This window comes from Enhydra lutris, unplaced genomic scaffold (genome assembly GCF_002288905.1).
Source record: "Enhydra lutris kenyoni isolate GAN:26980312 unplaced genomic scaffold, ASM228890v2 scaffoldscaffold18, whole genome shotgun sequence".
In the NCBI taxonomy this organism is placed as follows: Eukaryota; Metazoa; Chordata; class Mammalia; order Carnivora; family Mustelidae; genus Enhydra; species Enhydra lutris.
This window is the reverse complement of record NW_019154102.1, coordinates 34,542,861-34,564,630: the sequence shown is the minus strand read 5'-3', so window position 1 is coordinate 34,564,630 and position 21,770 is coordinate 34,542,861. Positions and strand designations below refer to the sequence as shown.

At 39.2% G+C, this 21,770-nt stretch overlaps 1 protein-coding gene across 3 annotated transcripts in view; it reads right to left on the bottom strand.

Moving 5' to 3' along the window:
* LOC111147968 (lysine demethylase 3A) overlaps positions 1 to 21,770 on the bottom strand; it is a 52,650-nt gene that overhangs the window by 22,856 nt on the left and 8,024 nt on the right. For all 3 annotated transcript variants that reach the window (XM_022504281.1, XM_022504283.1, XM_022504284.1), the window contains exons 3-10: positions 20,716 to 20,826; positions 17,012 to 17,114; positions 16,174 to 16,298; positions 15,858 to 15,930; positions 15,654 to 15,742; positions 9,523 to 9,686; positions 7,112 to 7,632; positions 1,565 to 1,769 (exon numbers count right to left, since the gene is read on the bottom strand). In XM_022504281.1, coding sequence (XP_022359989.1) covers positions 1,565 to 1,769; positions 7,112 to 7,632; positions 9,523 to 9,686; positions 15,654 to 15,742; positions 15,858 to 15,930; positions 16,174 to 16,298; positions 17,012 to 17,114; positions 20,716 to 20,826 — 1,391 coding nt within the window. The remainder of the gene's footprint in view (positions 1 to 1,564; positions 1,770 to 7,111; positions 7,633 to 9,522; positions 9,687 to 15,653; positions 15,743 to 15,857; positions 15,931 to 16,173; positions 16,299 to 17,011; positions 17,115 to 20,715; positions 20,827 to 21,770) is intronic.

Sequence of the window (21,770 nt, the reverse complement as noted above, 5' to 3'; positions counted from 1 at the left end):
AGGTCATGATCTCAGGGTCCTAGGATCAAGCCCCGCACCCACATAGGGTTCTCTGCTCGGCGGGGAGCCTGCTTCCCCCTCCCACACCCCCGCCTGCCTCTCTGCCTACTTGTGATCTCTGTCAAATAAATGAATAATAAAGTCTTTTAAATATATATACAAACGTACGTCAGAACCCACGGCATATGCATCTTAACACACTTACCTGTGTAAAAAATTCTCCAGAGAGAAAGTAGAACTAACCTTCATTAGAATTTATTAGGGACCACATGTTATTCAAAATATGTTAATATAATGGTATGTTAACATGCTAGCTGTTATTACAGTTCTAAATACTAGACATTTCATCATGGTGCTTCTGCAATTTACTCAAGAACGAATGGAGCAAACTATCATCTAAAAACCTCTACAGTTCATTAAAATGAGCCTAAATCTGAAAGTTACCAGAACAGATATAATCAATGGCCTAAAATACCTGTGCATTCAATTCAGTTCTTCAGCACTCCTTAATCTTGATAAAACCAAAGGGTGGGGAGGTGAACAGAAGGAAATTTAAGTCAACATTTCTGTTTATGATTAGGACTACTCAAGCCTGAAAATATCTACACTTCTGAGAAAGTGAATCATACTTAATGTTAACTATAATCCAGAACAACACTGATCATTTATCAAAAAATAGGTGACGACCAAAAAGAAAAAACAGCCTTTTTCTTCACTAATGATAGAAGAATTTAGGGAAAATTTTACTTAACAAAACATTAAAACGAAAGTTTTTGCCTATAAAATTAAGGAAGATTTTTTTTTAAAAAGATATGCCTCTTCCTGCTGGCAAAGTACAGAGACAGGAATGTTTAAATGCTGCCAGAGGGCCTGGCCACAGGTGCAACCTTCCTGTAGGGCAATTTGGCAGAACATATGTATCAAAGCCTTAAAACACACATGGCTTCTGACCCAGTAATGCCACTTCCAGTAATCCTTCCAAAGTAAACAATGAGAGATGGGAACAAGGAGATGATTGTTTGTGAATTATTTTTAGTGACAAAAACAACAAAATAATCTTAACCCCAATAAGAAAAGTGGTTAAGTGAACTTGTTTCAAATACTGTTATGGGTTCCTACATAGTCATTCAAAGTTTTTGCAGAAAGAAGCTAACATGTCCAAGGGGTTCCTACTACGTAATGAAGGAAGTTAAGATTCAACACAATATATACTATATACCCAAGTAAGTATGCCTGAAAATAATTTTACGATCATAGAAACACTAAAACGCACTGAAAAGTTAACAGTGTTTATTTGTAGTGAGTTTTAAAGAAATTTCAGCATTTTTCTATGTTTGTTAGTTTCAGGAAAAAAACGTTGTGTATTTAGGCTTTTCTACTTTAAAAACAAATTGAAAGGGAGACTGAGAAGGAAATAACATGGGATAAGATCTAGATGCTCAAACCCAGAGAGTAAACATGCAATCTTCACCCTCTGTAGTTCTAGATTTACTGCTGATAGAAAAGGAAGGGAAAAAAATGCTATAGGACCCAGATTATCTGAGCTTTTCCCCAAATGCCTCACCTCCTGAAGTGAAAGAAGCGACAAAACACTGGTGAGTCTTTCTGCTGCTCCTTATCCTTGCGGAGGCTGTCCAAGCGACACTCTCGGCACTTGGGCAGCTGCGCGATGATGTTCACACAGGAGTCATCCTGTACAAAGGCCTCGCCACTCTGCTGTAGCTTCTTGAGTTTGGCAGGGTCTGTCAAAACCGACTTCCGGGAGGGGGCTAGAAAAACAGAAGATTAAAGAAATGAGACCTCAAATTCTTAAGCCACCCCAACATTTGACTGAATTCTTTTCCAAAGGCCAGCTTTCCCAAAGGGAGAACTTAAATAGTGATTCAACCGTAATTTCTAAAACTGGCTTAACATAAAACAACCATCAGAATAATTGAAAAGCTTACTCGCTTTATAAAATAATTTTCATCTGGTAAATCCATTTAGCAAGGCAACTTAAAACCCCAAATTCACCAACTAGTCTCGTAATTCCAAGGCAGTGTACACTTCTATTCACAATCCTCGATCAGAAAAATATTTTAGGAAGACTCTTCCAAATCAGGTATTTAGACTCACTGCAACATTAACAATGCACAGAGATAGGTTCACCTCAACAGATATCTGTGGGCAAGTCAATTCTGTCACTTTTCAAAGACTGTTTCAAAACATACAAAGTGTATTTTCTAGAGCATTGTGCAAAAGCTAACCATTCTAAACATAATAACACCAAACAGCTTTCCCACACAGGCCCCTGGGTCTATAAAATGAGAGCTGTCTTCTAAATGCTTCCAAGAGGTGTAACTTGACCCTTGGTATTTCTTCAATTTCCTTCACACGTATGTTCCATTCAGGATGAAGGGCAGTGACTAAAGACAGGATTATGATTTTAAGTAAAGGCATGTTTCAAGTTTTAACTTGTAATGGGTAGGAGAATTTGAAACATTAACAGTTTCTAAAGAAAAAGTGGAGAAAAAGTAGAGATTTAACAGGAAAGAGCGATCTTTGTGTTAGCTGCCACAACCCAAACAACACAGAAATGAATCTATTTATAAATCAAGAGCCTTGAGGAGTATTTCATATGAAACTAACAGAAAAGATCTTTTCTCCAAGGGAACAGGTATGTGGATTCTTTGGCAAACAAACAAAAAACAAAACAAAACCCAAGAAACAAATTTTGGGGAACCAGCCGAGAGAGAGAGCTGGGAGAGAGGTCAGTAGTTGTGGAGCAAGATCTCAAAGCAAAGGCGGCTTTAAATAAAATAAGTATCTTCAAGAATGACCTTAGCAGTATTCTAATCTTACCTCTTTTATTTTTTTAAAAGATTTTATTTGTCAGAGAGAGAGCGCATGCGCACGCACAAGCAGGGGGAGCAGCAGGCAAAGGGAGAAACCGGCTCCCTGCTGAACAAGGAGCCCAGTGCAATGCAGGAATCAATCCCCAGACCCTGGGATCATGACCTGAGCCTAAAGCAGACACTTAACTGTTGACTGAGCCACCCAGGCATCCCATTTTACCTCTCTTGAAAGTAGAGCCCGAGCACACTGTAAAATGCTAAATGGATACTGTCTTGCCATGACCCCTTAAGCATTCTTAGTCAGTTACAGTGAAAGAAAAAGGTACAGCAAAAAAGAACAGAAACTAAAGAGACCAGCAGTTCAAGGATGGCATTTTAATCACTCAGATGCTGAAAAAACATCACCCTCTAGGCTGGACCAGGTTTCAAAGACCATCGGCAAAGAGTCCAAAAGGTTACGGGTCTGCCCTCACTTACAAGAGGAAATTATCTTTAAGTAAGCAAGTTGTACTGTGTAAATCTAGCTCTTCAGCGAGGACAGCAATAGTTAACCCAGTCAATGATTCTCACAAACTGGAAGCAGACCAAGGGAAAAAAGACATGTCAACTTCTGAGGAGTCACACATCTACCGAACAGAAGAGACAGCCGTTTTTCGACTCCGACTGCTTTTGTTTTCTAGCCCCAAACTGGAGAAGGACACAGGGGACAAAATAGCTTCCAATCAAGTCTTTCCAAACCCATAAACAGTACCAGTGGACCCAGTGTAGAGATCCTGATCACACTCTCTCTTCAACCAGACATCCCAGTAGACAGCATGCACCAGTACATTTAATTAGGTTTTTAATTTCTCTAAAAATAACTTCACCTGGTGTACAGTTGTACAACATATAAAGACAAAGCAAGACTCTGTAACTCATTTACATACCTATAATGTACTTATCGATGTAGAATTTTTACTGTTTCTTTACATAATATTAATTTGCCTCAAAAACTATCTGAATGTTAAGGCCTGATGACTCAAAAAGAGTAATAAAACAGAGCAGAAATATGCTTATGAATATTCACTTTCTTTGGAGAGTTATGTAATTCAAGAGGAAAAGTATAATCTTATGCAATTAATTTTATGCAAATTAACAGCCCTATCAACTCAAGCCCAAGAATGTAGAAGCTGGGCTAGAAGTATTACTAGGCCAAGACAGGTTTTCCTACTCCTCCAATTCTGCATCCAAAGCCCAAGAGTCAAATCTATCCATTTTCTCTCTAGCTTCAGAGGCCTGAAGTAAAAGTTAAATTGTGGATACATTTGTTTCCTACTTATCCAAGTGCACAGTGTTTTTTATTAGGTTTTCTAAAAGCTATCAAAATCCATGCTAATTTTCCCACACAGCTGACAATTATCAAAGGTATTTTTAAATTGTTATAGCTCTGAACCTTTTGAAATACCAAAGCCATTTAGTTCTACTAATTCTAATAGGTGAACTTGTATTAACTACCATCAGTGGAATGCACCCTCAAACTTAACAGAAGTAGTACGAAATACAGTGTAGCATTTCCTCTGAAGAGTACAGGCATACCCTGGGGACACAGCAGATGCAGTTCTAGACCATCTCAATAAAGCGAGTACCACAGTAAAGCAAATCAAATGATTTTTTTGGTTTCCCAGTGCATATGAAAGTTATATTTACACTGTACTGCAGTCTATTAAGTGTACAATAGCCTGGATCCATCAAAAAAACATTATCTATGGTAGCTATAGTCTTACAAAACGTATTTCTTAAATAAGATTTGTAATATAAAATTATTCTTTGATCCATGGGCTGCAGAATGGCTGTGTCAGCCGGCATGGAAACACAAATCTTGTGTATCTCCATTAGAGCTCTTCGGTGAAGAGGGGCATTGCCAGTTTTTGAAAGGTATTTTCTTTTTCTGAGCAGTAGGCCTCAACAGTGGGCTTAAAATATTCAGCAAACCATGTTGTAAACAAGCATGCTGTCATCCAGGCTTTGCTGTTCCACTTACGGAGCACAGGTAGAGTGGATCTGGCATGAGCTAAAGGCCGTAAGGTTTTCAGAACAGTAAATGAACACTGCTTCACCTTAAAGCCACCAGCCTGTTCTCGGAAGTTTGAAGCCAGGTGTTGACTTCTCCTCCCTAGCTATGGAAGTCCTAGCTGGCATCTTCTTCCAATCTGTCGTGTAGTGTAGCCACCTCCGTGAATGACCTGAACTAGATCTTGGGCTGACTTGCTGCAGCTTCCCCATAAGCACTTGCTGCTTCACCTCGCACTTTTATGTTATGGAGGCGGCTTCTTTCCTTAAGTCTCGTGAACTGACCTCTGGTAACTTCAAACTTTTCTGCAGCTTCCTCAAACCTCTCAGCCTTCAGAGAACTGAAGAAAGTAACAGCCTTGCTCTGGACTAGGCTCTGGCTTAAGGGAACGTTGGAGATGGTTTGCTCTTCCATCCAGACTGCTAAAACTTCTCCGTATCAGCAGTAAGACTGTCCTACTTTCTTATCATTCGTGTGTTCACTGGACTAGTACCCTTACATTTCCTTCCAAAATTTTTATTTTGGATTCACAGCTTGGCCAACTGTCTGGCATGACAGGTCTAGCTTTACCCTGGCTTTTGACATGCCTTCCTAGCCTAATTACTGCTAGCTTTTGGTTTAAAGTGAGAGATGTGCAACTCTTCCTTTCACTTGAACCCTTAGAAGCCACTGCAGTGTTATTACTTGACCTAATTTCAGTATTTTTGTGTCTCAGGGAATAGCCAGGCCAGAGGAGAGGGAGAGAGATGAGGAAATAGTTGGTTGGTGGAGCAGTCAAAACAAATGTACATTTATCAACTAAGTCGGTCATCCTATATGGGTGTAGTAGGTGGTGCCCCAAAATAATTACAACAGTAACATAAAACATCACTGATCACAAATCACCACAATATATAATGATAATGAAAGGGTTTGAAATAGTATAAGAATTACCAAAATGTGACATAAGAATTACAAGTGAGCAAATATTGTTGGGAAAATGGTGTCAAGAGACTAACACAGGGTTACCACAAACCTTCAATCTGTAACAAAACAAAACAAGGAAGCAGTACCTGCAAAGTGCAATAAAACAAAATACAGAACACAGTAAAATGAAGTATGCTTGTACACAGTTCTTAAACTGTGAGTGCAGCAGGGCATCCCTTTAAGCGAAGAAACGCTGCCCAGTGTTTGAGTCTGTCCTTAAAATCTTTAACCAAAAGCCATTTTTCTAGAGATGGTGGTATAATTCTTAAAAAAAAAAAAAAAAAAAAAAAAAAAAAATGCAGATTTGAACTACTTGCATGAGCATTAAGTATCAATTATCTCTTCCATCTCTCTCTCTCTCTCTCTCTTTTCTTTTAAGAGGTAGGGAGGGAGTGGGAGTGGGGAAGGGCAGAGGGAAAGGGAGAATCCCAGGCAGGCTCCATGCCCAGTGCAAAGCCAAAATGTCGCTTGATCTCACAACCTTGAGATCACGACCTGCGCCGAAATCGAGTTGGATGCTTAACCGAATGAGCCACCCAGGCGCCCCTCTATCTCTTCTATCACACAAAAATAGTGAGAAACTGAAGATAAAAATAATCATCAGATTACTTTAGATTTTGTTTCAAAATTATTTTTTTACAACCAGAAACTGGGAACCACCTCTTTACAGGAACCAATTAAGTCATCTGATAAATCCATACATAATGGAATCCTTGCAGCTTTTAAAATGTTCATAGACACCTATACTAATTCACAAGGTAAAACTGTTGGCATTAAACCTACTTGTGAGTCTGTCTGTACTTCTAATATACATGGAACCAGGTACACCAAGATATTAACAGTAATCATTTCTGAGGAGATTTTGGGATGTTACTTTCTCCTTTGAATTGTATGAACTTTCTTTTCCTTTTTTTTCCGAAAGATTTATTTAGTTATGAGAGCGAGCGAGCATGTGCATGCATGCAAGTGTGCAAAAGCCAGGGGAGGGGCAGGGAAGAGGAGAGGGAGAAAGAGAGAAAATCCTCAAGCAGACTCCCCAGTGAGCAAGGAGCCCAAAACGGGACTCGATCCCAGGACCCCAAGATCATGACCTGTGCCGAAATCAAGAGTTGGCTGCTTAACCAACTGAGCCACGCACGTGCCCGTCTGAACTTTTTCTATAGTCATTTTCACATTATTTTCTCATAAGGTAAGAAAATATATTATGTACCTACTACCATCTCTTACCTTCTACTAATAAAGACAAGTAGAAAACACTCACCATTCTGGATTTTATTGTTGCTTCTTGTACAACAGCTTTCATTATCTATTTTTACTGAGGATTCCTTCAAATTCTGTGACCGGCATCCTAAAGCTGAAGGTTCTATCAACTTCTTTTCCACACAACTACTAGAGCTATTACTACTGACACCTGCTTTCTCTTCTGGCTTATCTGAAAGGCCATCAGATGTGGAAGGTGCATATTCTAGGTGCTTCTGCAGTTCAGGAGTACTGGCAATTTCCAGCTCTGCCGTAAGAGGCTTTGTAGGTAAGCACTCCACAGGAAGGCCAGTTGATGACTGAGAAACAGATTCCAATTTGTTTTCCTTATCAGTGTTGGTCTTCAGCTGGGTACAGCTGCCTTTTGGTTCACTAAGGGGTTTTAAGTCTTCTGTTCCAATCTGAGAGAACTTTGAAGACAGTAATCCTACTTTGCAGACCATGTCCGGTTTTGTTCTCAGTATTTCAGGCTTTGTATTGAGAGAGGAAGAAAGTTCTTCTGGTAAAATCTGTTTATGACATCTGAAACAGAGAATATGAAAAACTAGCATCTAGGTCTCTTTTACCTCTCCTCTACCTTTCGAAAAAATTGTTTGGTACCCTAAGGCAACCAATACGAAAGAGAAAAAAAAATGCTTATGTTATAAGAGAACATAGGATAGGTTTCTGTGAGCTGGAGTTAAAAATAATCAATGGCTCTGCAAAAACATCTTAGAACACTTAGGAAAATACAACACTAAATCCTATGTGTATGTGCTCATAAACCCTTCACTACTTCAAGTTAGTTCTATATATCACAGCGTAACGAACCTGAGCTCAAACAAAACCAAACAAACTAAGCATCACATGGAACAGAACCACCAGCAGCACAAAACCCAGCCTACGAACAGCCCGTAACCAGCTCTGACACTGCGTAATTCCATTCTGGTTTGGTCAGTGATCAGGACTCAAAGCAACTGAAGAGCCAGTTGATTACTTGCTTGTTCACAAATGATCTGGTATTCCTCCTATCACCTACCCTAACAAAGGGTATCCTTGAAGAACTTTCGTTTCCCTGAAATTCATCCTCAAGTTGTTTCCCCAGCAAAACACAAAGTCCTTTTTCCCTAATAACCTTTTTTTCCATGCCTCTAACAAAGGATTTCATCCTTGAGAAGAAAAAACAATTTTTTTGAGCTCTATGCCCAACTGGGGCTTGAACTGAGATCAAGAGTCGCATGCCCCACCAACTGATCCAGTCTCAGTACCCCAAGAATTTCTTTAAGTACTCACTTTAGACTTGAGTATACAGCATTACTGTTCTTACTATTCCCTCTTTCTACTCTGAAGACTGCTCCTCCTTCCATCTAACAGCTCTGTGGCTACCTTCCAAGCTCACCCCCGATAGCCCACTTTCCTCCCAGTGAACCAATGTGATCAGCCACTTGGCCCCCTCACTGCAGCGCTCTTCCAAATCCACTTTTCTTTTCTTTTCTTTTCTTTTAAAGATTTTAGTTATTTATTTGAGAGAGAAAGGGAGGGGGGGCATGAGTGGGGGAAGGGCAGAGGGAGAAGCAGATTCCCCACTGAGCAGGGAGCCTGATGTGGGGCTCTATCCCGAGATTCTGGGATCATGACCTGAGCCAAAGGCAGATGCTTAACCGACTGAGCCACCCAGGTTCCCCAAACCCACCTTTCCATACCACTATCTCTCTGACCTATATCCTAAGCTTTTTATCAACTACCTACACAGGCCACCACCTCTTCTAAGAAAGAGTATTCCCTTAAAACTCTTGTCTGTGTAATCTTGTAGCCACTTTAAATCTCTGGTTACACTTTACATTTCTCTCTCCTTTTCTTCACCTATAAAATTAGCAACCTATTCCTCCTATGGTTACTGCATCCTCATTTCCATGACTTATTTTCTCTGCAGCCACGTCTTTTCACCTGTATATTTGAGGTCTGAGCTAATAAGAACACTTACTATCACTATGTCTCCCTGTTCTCCACACTCCACTGACTGCAGTCTTCCACATACATGCAACCTGCTCCCTTTCCCTTAAAGCAGACGTTTATTCTCCAGCTGTCTACAGCATTCCAATGGACTCTTCTCACTTTATCAAATCAAGAAGTTGCTCTTTCCTCACAACTCCTTCATTTTTTAAAAACATTTTCCACACTGTTCTGTATGCCTATCACCCTTTTTACCTCTGAAGGCACGTGACCAATTCAAAAATTCTAATGAAAAACCTTCCTGGACAACCTGAGATGTGATGATGAAGGGCCAGTCATTCCACCAAGCGTAGTGCACTACCATCTCTCTCTGAAACACCGGCTCCAGGGCAGAGGTAAGCTCACACATGATGAACCACGGCTAAAATCATTTTTTCCTCTTATTACAATTGAGCACCTTTAACAAACAACTCTACTTACCCTTGAGGAATTTTTGCTCCAAGGTTAGGTGGCGAGTTGGCAGCCTGGGGAGTGCTCTGCTGCCTTGGGTCCTTACTGGGTGGAGTTGCTGCAGTGCAGCCGAGCAGTATCTCCTTAAAGACTGTTGGGGGAACGGACTGCACAGGACACATACTGGGAGAGGCCTAGAAGATACCAAACCAACAGACAGTAAAAGGAAAATTCCTGGTTGGGGAATTATGAAGTCCTAGCAGGATTCAAATTTATTTGCTTGGTTTAGTATTAAATAAGCACAAATACCATTTCCAAATAAAACGAACAGGACAGTAGAACAAGTGATAAATCACAAAATTAAGGACTTCTATCCAAAGGCTGTTCAACAAATCACGCCAGCTTTTCACAAAACTTGAGTCTTCCTGCAAAAGATCACCAGCTGATCTTTTACAGACCTCTGACTCATTATGTCAGGAAAATGCAGTCGTGTGGCAACTCTTTTAACAATGCAATGCAGAAAACAGGAGTTTTAACTGACAGTCTTCAGATGGTAGCAGCTTCACACACATTCAGTTCAGCATTACTTGTGTGCCTACCACACACTTAACTGCACAGGCTGGCAGGAGACAAGACCATCTAGGACTCCAGCAGGCAGTGGTGCCTATTGGGTACCAAGAGAAGCCTTTACAATGCAATAAAGGTTGAGAACCATGGTTCTTGCTCTTAAATGGCTCTTCAAGTCACAAAGGCCACTCCAAGCTGCAAAAAATACCAAGTCATGACAAGCCTATGGGACAGAGCTGGGACACCTTCTCTTTTCACGTAGTTGTATCTTCACAAAAATATAAAAAATGGACCCCACTTCTTCCCAATTTACACTTTCCCACCAGGGAAAAAGCAGGAAGAGATTAAACTCAACTCCACATGGGCAGCCTCAAGCTAAACCAGGAGAAATCATTCCCTCTCTTCACCCACCTCTTTGTACACACTTCTTTAAGTCCTGTGCCCTTCCCAGTTGCAACCCTTTCATTCCACAATGACCTTTACATTTACCTTAGTACCAAACTCAACCTGAAGAATCTTCAAAGTTTCTTCATCTTCTAAGAATTCGTTTCTAAAATTTGAGGTAGAACCTGACCTTAAAACTTGGTAAGTTTTTAAAACTTCACAATTCTGAGAATAGTTACATGTAGTCACTCATGAATCTTTCTCGGACATTTAACTCTGGCAGCCTTGAAAAGAGTGCCTAATGTGTGTTAAATAGAAACATTTGAAAAATAAGAATTTACTTAATCACTATCAAAGTTTTGGCATGCTTCAAACTATTTTAAAATACAAAACTATCAGTTCACATATTATTTCAGTCAACTCAATTATGGTTATATATTAACCTACTGTTCCCCCAAAAAAATTTTTTTCAGGGGGAGACTTTGGCTATCCTAAGAATGTCCTTGGGGCAGTCAACTTTAGCTTTCTGGCACTCAGTTTCTTCATCCTTAAACTGAGGAAATTAGAGAAGGTTAGTCCTAATTAAGTCCTTTTTTGACTTTGTTTTAGAATTCTGGTATCACCTATAAAACAATTACCCTCCCAAAGCTGAACTGCCAAATCATTTCAAAATGCTCACTCCAGGCTCACTTCCACCAAGCATCAGCCTTTGTATGCCCTTCCCTGTTCTGAATTATGTTTAGAATTGATGCAGTAACACATACTTTTTCTTAAATTACTTTCCTGAGAGTAATCTCCTTAAGAAATTTTGATTGCAAACCTACAGTAACATACTGAAGAAATTTAGATCGCACAAATTTTTACTCTGCATGACAGCCACTGTGCTGCTGTAGTCAAAAACCCCTTCTTCTCATTTCCTGTATCCAATGAACCAGTAAGTTCTGCCTCTATTTCTAAAATATTCATGGAATCTAGCCAATTTCTTTCCACGCCACCACTACCACCAATTTCCCCCTAGACTACCATGTGTCTCCTAACTGGCCTGACTTCCATTTTTGCCTAAGTGTTCAGCCTCCTACTCAAATTTATTCTACCACAGAGCAATCTTTATAAAATTTAAATCAATCAGGACGCCTGACTAGCTCTGTTGGTTAAGTGTCTGCTTTCAGCTCAGATCATCATCAGGTCCTGGGATCAAATCCCACTCCGGGCTCCCTGCTCAGCGGGGAGCCTGCTTCTCCCTCTCCCTCTGCCTGCTGCTCCCCCTGCTTATGCTCTGTCAAATAAATAAATAAAATCTTTAAAACATATGTGGTGTGTATGTGTGTATTGTGTACGTGTGTTTGTGTTCCCTGCACAAACACATATATAAATCAGATCAAAGCTCCACTGCCTACAAGAATACTATGTGGTCTGGTCTCTGCCAACCCTCTCCATCCAGCTCAGTCTACTTGTTCACAGTGCTTCAACTACAGTGGCTTCCTTTCTGGTCTTCAGATGGTCTAAACTCTTTCTTGCCTGTACATCTGTACTTGGTATTCCCTCTGTAGATAGTTTTAATGTGGCTCTTTCTATCCCTTCACTGTCAAATCTGCTCTATTGTCACCTCCTCAGAATCTGATTACTCTTTCCATACCAGAGCCCCACAATACATCCCCTTTCTCTTAATCAAGTTTCTGTGTTTATAACTGTCATCGCACAGTGATACTGTACTTATGCTTTATTTAAATTACTTTTTTATTATCAGTTGCCTCACAATGAATCGCACACTGCTTCTACATCCACTGTTAAACCTTGTAAAGCAAGCATACAGCAGATGCTCAAATAAGACTGGGGGAATACATGAATGAATGAATGAATGAATGCTATTAAGCACTTAGTTATTTCAAAACAGCTATGTCAGTCCCGTAAGTCACCCTCAAGAGCCAGGCAGTAATGCTCACAAACAGGTCTAACATATATTTCATATTCAATAAATACTTACTGCAAAGATGGATGGAAGAATAGAGGGAAGGAAGTAGGAATCTGTTGTTTTTACAATGGTGACTCACCATACCAAGGAAAAGATTTGGAGAGGAGTGGTAATACCAGCACAGTGGTTAAGAGCACTGGGCTTTGGTGGCAGACCTTAGTTGGAATCTGGTCTCTGACACTTCCTAGCACATTATTTAAGCTGAGTTCAGTTTCCTCAACTGTAAAATGAGAATAATGAAGCATACTTTATAGGGCTGCGCTTTACCACAGTGCCTGGCACATACATTAGCTGACTCAAAGCAGAAAAATACAAAAATTTTCTCGGTATAGTAACAAGGTGCTGCAAACAGCATAACTTAGGATGCTTTTCCTTTTAGAAACAAAACATATCACTCTAGAAATTTCTAAGGGTTAGCTCAACAGAGACAGGGCTCCAATTCCAAAACCCATCTCCATGTGCACACCACTGCACTGGCCTCTGACTTGACAAGGGTCAAGGTTTCTTCTTACCTGAAGAGTTTTCCCTGAAGGTCTTCTATACCAGTCATGGCAATAGTTCCTCCCTGCCAGCAGACGGAGATAATATAATTGAGTGTATGATGGTATTCTAAAAAGGACACTGCTGGCTCACTCTACTCAGCAGACTCTCTCAATTAACCAAGCAATGTCCTAACTCTGAGAAATAGTCTGCTAGGCAGAGAAGACCTTCAAGGAACCAGACGTTACTGGCAAATAGGTTTATTCTATGCAAAAGTATTCACCAAGGCAATCAAGAGTCTTGTCTATCTAATTCCAAACACCTGTCTTCCAAATACCACCCTAAAAGTAGACTCCGTGCCAGTCCAACACATCTGGGGTTGCAAAGAGTGAGATGTGTGCCAAGTATGTCACTGTACTCACCTTTCACTCCCATATTTAAATGACCTCTCTTTCCCCACCTCTTCCTTTACCAGTCTAGGTCTTTTGAATCTAGCCCAAGCCAGTGTTTCCAAATTTGCCTGATAACAAGAAACACCCAGGATAAAAAAAGGGGGGAGGGATTTTTTCATATGGAAAAATATACACAACATACTAGAAAGGAATCAAAGAGGCTATAAAACAGTTTGTTTTTTAAAGGCCTCCATGATTACACAGGAGAAAACAATTTTAAAAAAAGACAGGAGGAGGACAGGTATTCCAAAATGTGAATAGTGAGAGTTGAAAAGAGTAAGTGACATTTCTTTCCTGTTTTTCTGGATTAACTAAAAATTTTAAAGAGTAACTTTTTTTTTTAATGTGAGAATCTTTATTTGACAAATAAGTGCAATATAAAGGAGAATACCTTTACAGTGACAATAATAAAAACAATTTCTAAAAATGCCAAAATGTATCTCCAGCCAAATCGACCATCCCAATTTCCTTTAGAATGAGAATCTTAGTACAGAGTTTAAGAGCTCAAACAGGCATTTTTAAAACATCAAATTTAGTTTCTCATTTTGGGTGCAGAAATTAAGCTCAAACAGGTTATGGGAACTTATCTTCTAGCCAAAGTTTAGCTTTTTTCAAAATAGCATGTACGGTACTCAACAATCAGTTCAGCAGCACACAAAGCTACTGAGCTGGACAAAATGCTGACAGAGTTCAGAAAGACATGCTCCCTGCCCTTGAAGAGTAGGAGTCAGGCAGAGAGGATCACTTATGTATGTATATATTACCGCATTTTACACATGCCTCCTTGAAGGCTATACATTTACTTGCAATTCAATTATCTGTTCCATCATTGATAAACCTATCACTGTGAAGATCTGGCACCTCTTCCATTGGAGTTTCCCTGACCCCAGTCCAGCCTGTACCCCAGGATGATTCTTCAAAGATCCATCAGGATGCCACTTCCTATTCTCTAGCCCCTTCCTAAACACAGCATGTGGTTCTCCTTTTCATCTCACCAACTATTTACACTGATGCATTCTCCATGACAGGCTACTGCTAACAATTTATCCAACATCAAAACCTAATAAGTTATTACTGTACTCTGTTTCTCCCTCGGCTTCTGAAACTGTAGATTACTTGAAAATATCCTCTGTGAGCTTAACTCCAACAAAAGAATCACTTGCTTGACCTCCTCACTTCACAGTCCCTATCACATTACTTCTCTCTTGTAAACTTTAAAATAAAAATGAAAGCTGTAATATTAATTTCCAATAATAATCTCTTCATTCTTTCCTGAACAACCTGAGGTGAGACCTACACACTTGGAAGGAAGAGAGAGATATTAGGTATCTTGGTTTACAAAGTTGGTCAAGTGTCGAAGTTCCTGCTGCCTAGAGGCTTAAGACTCAGGAAAGCCAATCATCTTAGCTAGTCAGATTCTTACATATTTGTGTAGCACAGTGCTTACGTTGGTTCTAGTTGATATTGTAGTCCAGTCTATCCTGACCCAGAGCCCTAGGTGACTTAACTCTGGCCCACTCCCTATTACTTCTCCCTGCCTTCCTCCCACAAACCCCAGAGTTCCCTCTCAGGTGCTGCTAACAATGTGAACACCAGCCTGGTCAATTTTAAAATTCTCAGCTCTACATAACACAAGTGCATATGGATACCTAAGTTGTAAAAAGTTACTTATATTATAACAGGTTCTAAGGATTCAACTTGCCTAAAAAGAGAACAGCCCTAAGTTTCTTGATCTAAATCCTAACCAATTGAGAACAGAATTAAATCCAGTACTTGAATACACAGTGGCATTCATACCTACATATACTCTTCTGGGCAGAAATTAGTAACAGCAAACCAACCACTTCCTTTAAGAAACTAATGTCTGTTTAACCAATCTTAACTATCAACCAAACCTATTATTGGGGGAAGGGGAGAGTCCCATTTCAATATGTACTCAATTTCTAAGGTTCTTTCCCTCCTCTCATGCCAGGCTTTCTTCCCAGTTTGATATACACAACTCAGTTTACCCTCAAAAACACTCCTTATGGGTGAAACTGTCAAATCTATTGAAATTTTTCACCAAATATTTAAAAAAAAAAAACAAAAAACATGTTTTACACACAAAAAAAAGTTAACCAGAAACTTATATTATCTCCATCTGCTTGAGTGTAGAAATTATGGCCAAGATCTGGAACCAGCAAAGAAGAACAGACAACACAGCACAGAATAGCACAGAAGAGAGCTTTATAACCACTAACAAGCTGGCCACGCACGATAAGAGTTAAGGAAACCTTTACATAAGTGACAAACTTAACTCAGGTTACCTCAGAGCAAGATTTTGCTTGTTTGGAAACTAGGCTTCCATTATTCTCAGAAGACTTGCGTTTTACAGCACCACATCTTGTAGAATTACCTAAAATATTTAAAAATAGGTAAGTTCACTTCCCTGTTTCTCTTAACATGGAAAGGAGGAAGGAGAAAGAAGAAAGGAAGGAGAACTAAGGGTTTAATCAAATAATGTATCTTACCACATGTCACAAAGTTATCATGTACAACTTCAACATGAATCAGTGACGGATCGACAATTTTCAGTGCTGGAATCTTAAAAATAAATAAAACAAAGATACTAGAAAACTTAAAAATGCTCAGGCACATAAATTAGCTGTTAACAAGCAAAAGAAGCTTACAAATAATTTCTTTTAAAAAAAATCATTCTCTTTTTCTACTCTAATATTTTAATATAAAGATAAGAAACGGTCTAGCTCCTGTAAGATATTATAATTCCTTTTTAGAATTATATTCCTCTGTCAAGTTATGTTACATGCAATTAGCATCATCTTTTACCTCCTCACAGTTGACTTGAAGAGTTTTTGATGCTGGGTTTCCATTTACAATGGTTGCAGAAAACCACTGAGTAGATGGGTCCAAGCTATAAATTTTAACTTCTGAACCAACTAAGTTTTTGTCACCTGAGGGGGGGAAAAAATCCTTAGAGCAATCTGCATTATTTCCCAACATACCATCATCCAGAATAGTAACTTCTCAAGTCTTTAAAAAAGCAGTAGATAAAAATAAACATTAAAAGATACTACTATAAACACAAGACAACATTTCAGCAAAGCTAGTAGAAAATTTAAACTTTTTATTTTAAACTTTTAGGTAAATTGATAGGAAAATGGAAAAAACATAACAATATATGTCAACATTTATATCAAATCAAGTAGTACCAGACAACTCACTGAGCCCTAATTCACTGTCCTATGCAGAGTTTTAGCAGATCCAAATTCAGGAACCCCAACAGAACTGGCAAGTCTTACAAAATAATTACGACTGTGAAATTGACCAGAAACTCAGTAATATATGGGAGGATCAGGATTACTACATTCATGTTTCACTGATTTTTTTTTTAACACTGAAATTTCAAACATACCAAATTCTTTGTCAAAATACAGCTGAGCTTTTTTAATATTTACCTTACTAGTTTTCACATAAGCCCTGAGCTTTCCAAAGGGGGCTTTAGAATATATAAAGTCCTTCAATCATCTACTTGTATGAGGAAACCAAAAGCAATCTCTAAAAAATTAGAAATCTCATTGAAAGAAGAGTGAGGACTAAAACGTACCTTCTTACAAGCTAATCATTGGTCAATTCATAAACTGTCACCAACAGATAAACTATATACCTTGTAAAAGATGGCTTTCATCCAAATGTTTCACAATCAAAGCTTGAAATTCTTTACTGACATTCTGATTATCCATAAGGGAAAGTCGAAGACTATTTACATCCTGAAGAAAGGAAGAGCATTACATTTTAAGGTAACCAGTAATAAGAGCTGTTTAAATTCCAGTGGACATCTCAATCAACCTAATGTCAAAGTACTGTCATTAGCCATTTGATGGCACCAAACCACTCCAACTCCAATGAACTTAACAGGTCAAACAGTAGGAATACATTAGAAACCACAGGTACAAGGGAGACCAAAGTGAAGTCACCCCAAGCTAAGAGCATGACAAATACTACGAGTGGCTCAAAGCATAATTTTAAATAGGACACAACTTTGACTATGGGAAATATAAGGAAACAAATTGCTCAACCCATAGGAATTCCCAGGGGCAAAACACACAAACACAGAACCACATAGATATGTAACATCAATTCACTGAAACGGTTCTTAACAAACCACTTCAAACAGACTGATTTAACCTAACTAGAATTCCAAATGCACTCTTGTTTATAAATGGTTAAAGCGGGGGGTGGGGGAGAAGGGGGGGGACAAAATCTGAAAGAACAGCCCAAGTTTTCATCAAGTCAGTTTTGAAACACCCAGTTCTTGGCAGCAGCTCCATTTCGGGCACTGTTCCATAGTCTTTTGGCTTTGCGTGCGCACTAAGTCACGATAAATGTATACAGAAACTGTCAATAGGAATAACCTGCCAAACACAAACTATGAAGCACAGAAGCCCTTCTAGTATCAGGCCTACACGCTTTCTTGACACTGAAATGCATGCATAGTGGCCAAAAATAGTTCATCCATTTCTCCCACTAGGAAAACTAACTAGTTTTTCAGAGAGGCCATGCTGGAAAAATGCAGTTCTTAAGCCAAATTACATTAGACTTAACACAGGTCTTCAGAAACGCTCAACATTAATTACCAGAATGGGCCGTGTGTGGGGTTTTTTTCCCCCTCATGCTGCAATTTCAAAAAATGTAAATGTGTGCTCCAATTCCTACTAAAAGATAAAGAGCACATTAATGGGAAGAGCCACAAATGACTCTTAAACAAGGTAGAATGATTTTACTCTGCCTAGGAGAGTTTAAATGACAGACAGTTGACCTGAGTATTTTGTCTTTCTTCTTACCCACAGATAAGTAAGTCGAATTCAATCCAAAAAACAGACCTTAAGCTTCAAATCCAACTTCTACATATGCCAAATGATTTTCAGGTTCTCTGCGCATTATTTAGGACAAGCATTCTATACTGCAGTAGTCACATCCCCCAACATAGTTTCCTACAGAAACCTGCTATAATCATCCACATCTACAAGAGAATGCCCCAGAGCACTGAACTTTGACCACTATTATCAGTAAAAGTCAAGACCACACATCATAATCTCCCTCAATTAATATTAATAGTAGTATTCACACTGACAACCACAGTGCATCACCCTGAGAACAAATAAAAAACAACTGATCCAGCTTTTGCTTTTCCAATGTCAAGAAACAAGTTTCTATTTTGTTTCTACAAGTTCTACTTTGACTGAAAGGCTTGGACACACAAAAGATGTAAAGCAGAACTCTCCTGAAAACAATGCTGAGAAGAAAGAACTACTCTATCACTAAGTAAAGCAAGGTATCCAAAGCCCCTCCTGTATGTTCCTTGGTCCTTAAGAGCAGGTCATTCTTCCTTTTAAGGCAGGAAAACTATCAACACGCCTACATGACATGACAAAAGTAACTTGCATCTGAAATTAAGCAATAGCACCTTCCTTGTTCTATTTACTTAAACACTAAAATAAGGTTCAGAATGTGGACTTTGTTTTCACTTATTTTCACAATAAGAAAACGAGACTTGGGACGCCTGGGTGGCTCAGTTGGTTAAGCAGCTGCCTTCGGCTCAGGTCATGATCCCGGTGTCCTGGGATCGAGTCCCACATCGGGCTCCTTGCTCAGCAGGGAGCCTGCTTCTCCCTCTGCCTCTGCCTGCCATTCTGTCTGCCCGTGCTCGCTCTCTCTCCCTCTCTCTCTCTCTGACAAATAAATAAATAAAATCTTTAAAAAAAAAAAAAAAAGAAAACGAGACTTAAGAGGGAAAGCCGGTGCTTTGGGTTTTGAATACAGACACATCAATGGCAATGACCACAGGCCCCATGGCTTGTTAATATGGCAAGACTTGTTAAAACTGCCCTTTTTTTTTTTTTTAAAGATTTTATTTATTTGTCAGAGAGAGAGAGAGGGAGAGAGAGCAAGCACAGGCAGACAGAATGGCAGGCAGAGGCAGAGGGAGAAGCAGGTTCCCTGACGAGCAAGGAGCCTGATGTGGGACTCGATCCCAGGAAGCCGGGATCATGACCTGAGCTGAAGGCAGCTGCTTAACCAACTGAGCCACCCAGGCGTCCCAAAACTGCCTTTTAACAAGTAAGTGACTTTAATTTTTGTACAGTCCACAGAAACATGTCAGATCACCAAACGCAAGTGGGTAAAAAGGATTAAGTTTCAAAAATGACATCTAAAAGATGAATGTTATTATATGACCAACCTTATTCCCAAGGAGTAATCTAGAGATAATCTGTGTGTTCCTTCCTCTCTCCCAACATTTTTGTAAAGAAAGTAATCACTTATATAAGCAAGACTCAAGAGCCTAAATGTTACAAAGAAAAGGGTGGGAGTTTTCCAAACTAAGTGGAAAGAACACGTATGTGCTCTCAATTCTCATTATTCATGACAGTTACATTTCACTAAGTCACCACAAACACTGACTTAATGAACAGTGAACTACTGCTTCTAGTGGAAAGAGAGGGTTAGGTTCCTTTGAGCCTCTTGGTTAAGTTTCATCAACCAACCTATCTACAACCATGTTTTAAGTGTATGTCTGTGGAAAACACATTATTTAACATACACTGGTACATTATTAACCTGGAAATCACAGCCAACTGCTGTGATTAATAATGATTAATAATAACTCACAGCTGAATGAAATCTATTTAACATATGTATTTCCTAAGACACATCATGGCCTTCTTGCACTTAGGAACACTAGACAGCACTTCAGCACTACATTTGGTATAGTGAAACCACCAATTAAAAAAAAAAAAAAAAGCACAAAAATTCAGCACTAAATAGACCTCAAAAAGCACATCTGTTTACAGTATGAGATGAAACAAGAAGGCAGAATGAGTCACCTTATCTGACTTTAGTTGGGACACTTGTCAGGTAACTCAAATTTTTCACCACTCTGCCAATGTCTGTGAATGACCATGAAAAGTGCCCAAGTACTGATTTGGGGGTTATAAATATATTCTAGCAAGTAGGCAAAGTCTCATATAGAATACATAATGATGGCCATATATGGATATGGATATATGTACATGTATATATACAAATGATAATCTTTTTAAAATTTTTTTCGTATCATCTAGGTGTCTCCATTCATAAACACAAACCATCAACTGTACTACCTCTGTCCTTCCAACCCCCAATGGACAGCACCAACCCAATGGCTAACACTAAAGGATGATGTCTAACAACTAACTGCTGATGAGATGAGATGGGTCCTTTTCTCTGTCAGGTATCTATTAGAATTAAAGCAATCAATAGCAGTATTTTAGTTATCATATTGAAAAATTTGTATTTCTATCCTTAGAGGTTAATATCATTTTTATCTTTTACCTGTATAGGCTTCAGAAGGTCTTTAGAAAGAAATACTCTTTGTTGATCTCCCAGAAAGCGAATAGAGGTTATGGATCCCAAACCAGCTTTGTCCAACAGAGACTTATACACCTAGAACAAAACAAAACATTCTGGCATCAAAACTGCCATCAGCGTAATTCCGAAAATGGGAACTAGCAATTTTCCACACATGCAGAGAGACAAAACCATTAAGTTTTTTATTTACTGCTGGTTTCTCAATAACAATGATTCATGCAACAACAAGATCGCACAATATTCATCCAGAATCAATCATTTAAACCAGACACACATTTGGGAGTCATTAACATACAGGTCTGGGTTCAGAGATAAAGGGCTTCTCTAAAATTTATGTGAAAAATTGTGTGTATACATTTTTCTTGGGAGATAGGGCCATGTTTTTAGCAATTTCTTAATAGCTAGGGGCGGTGGGGAGGATACAAAGAGCAAAATACAACTTTAACCAAAACCCTATACCACTCAAAAACCTCCAGCAGCTCTTCTTACCCACAGGCAAAATCTTTACTTTGCTAGCACAGCATGCTAGGCCCTTCACAACCTGGTCAGCCTTTCAGCCACCTTCCCAGCTATCTAAACCTGGCCCTTCTACAGTTAAAACTTGTGTCTCACAAAACCTGAATTGTCCTCTCCAGACACTGTGATCATTCTCATCATCTAACTACACAGATTTATGATGTGGAAATGGCATAATCATGTACGGACTGCCAGCACCTTCAGAGCCAAAGAATACTATAAGTCAGAGAGAACCATAGAGATCATGAGGCTGAGACTTGGCAACCCCTGAGAGAGCCAGGCAACAGCCAGATTTTAAGGTATACTCTCCATATTTTAAAAGCAAACAACTAATTCAAATTTTCTTAAAACTCTATGAAGGTCAAGCCAAACATACATATATATGTATGCCTATATACATATGCCGATTTCTGACCTCTGACCTAGACAGTCCCCCACATTACCTCCATCCCTATTTTTCAAGTGAAGAAAATGAGGCAGGAGAAAGTCAGGGGCCCAGAGTA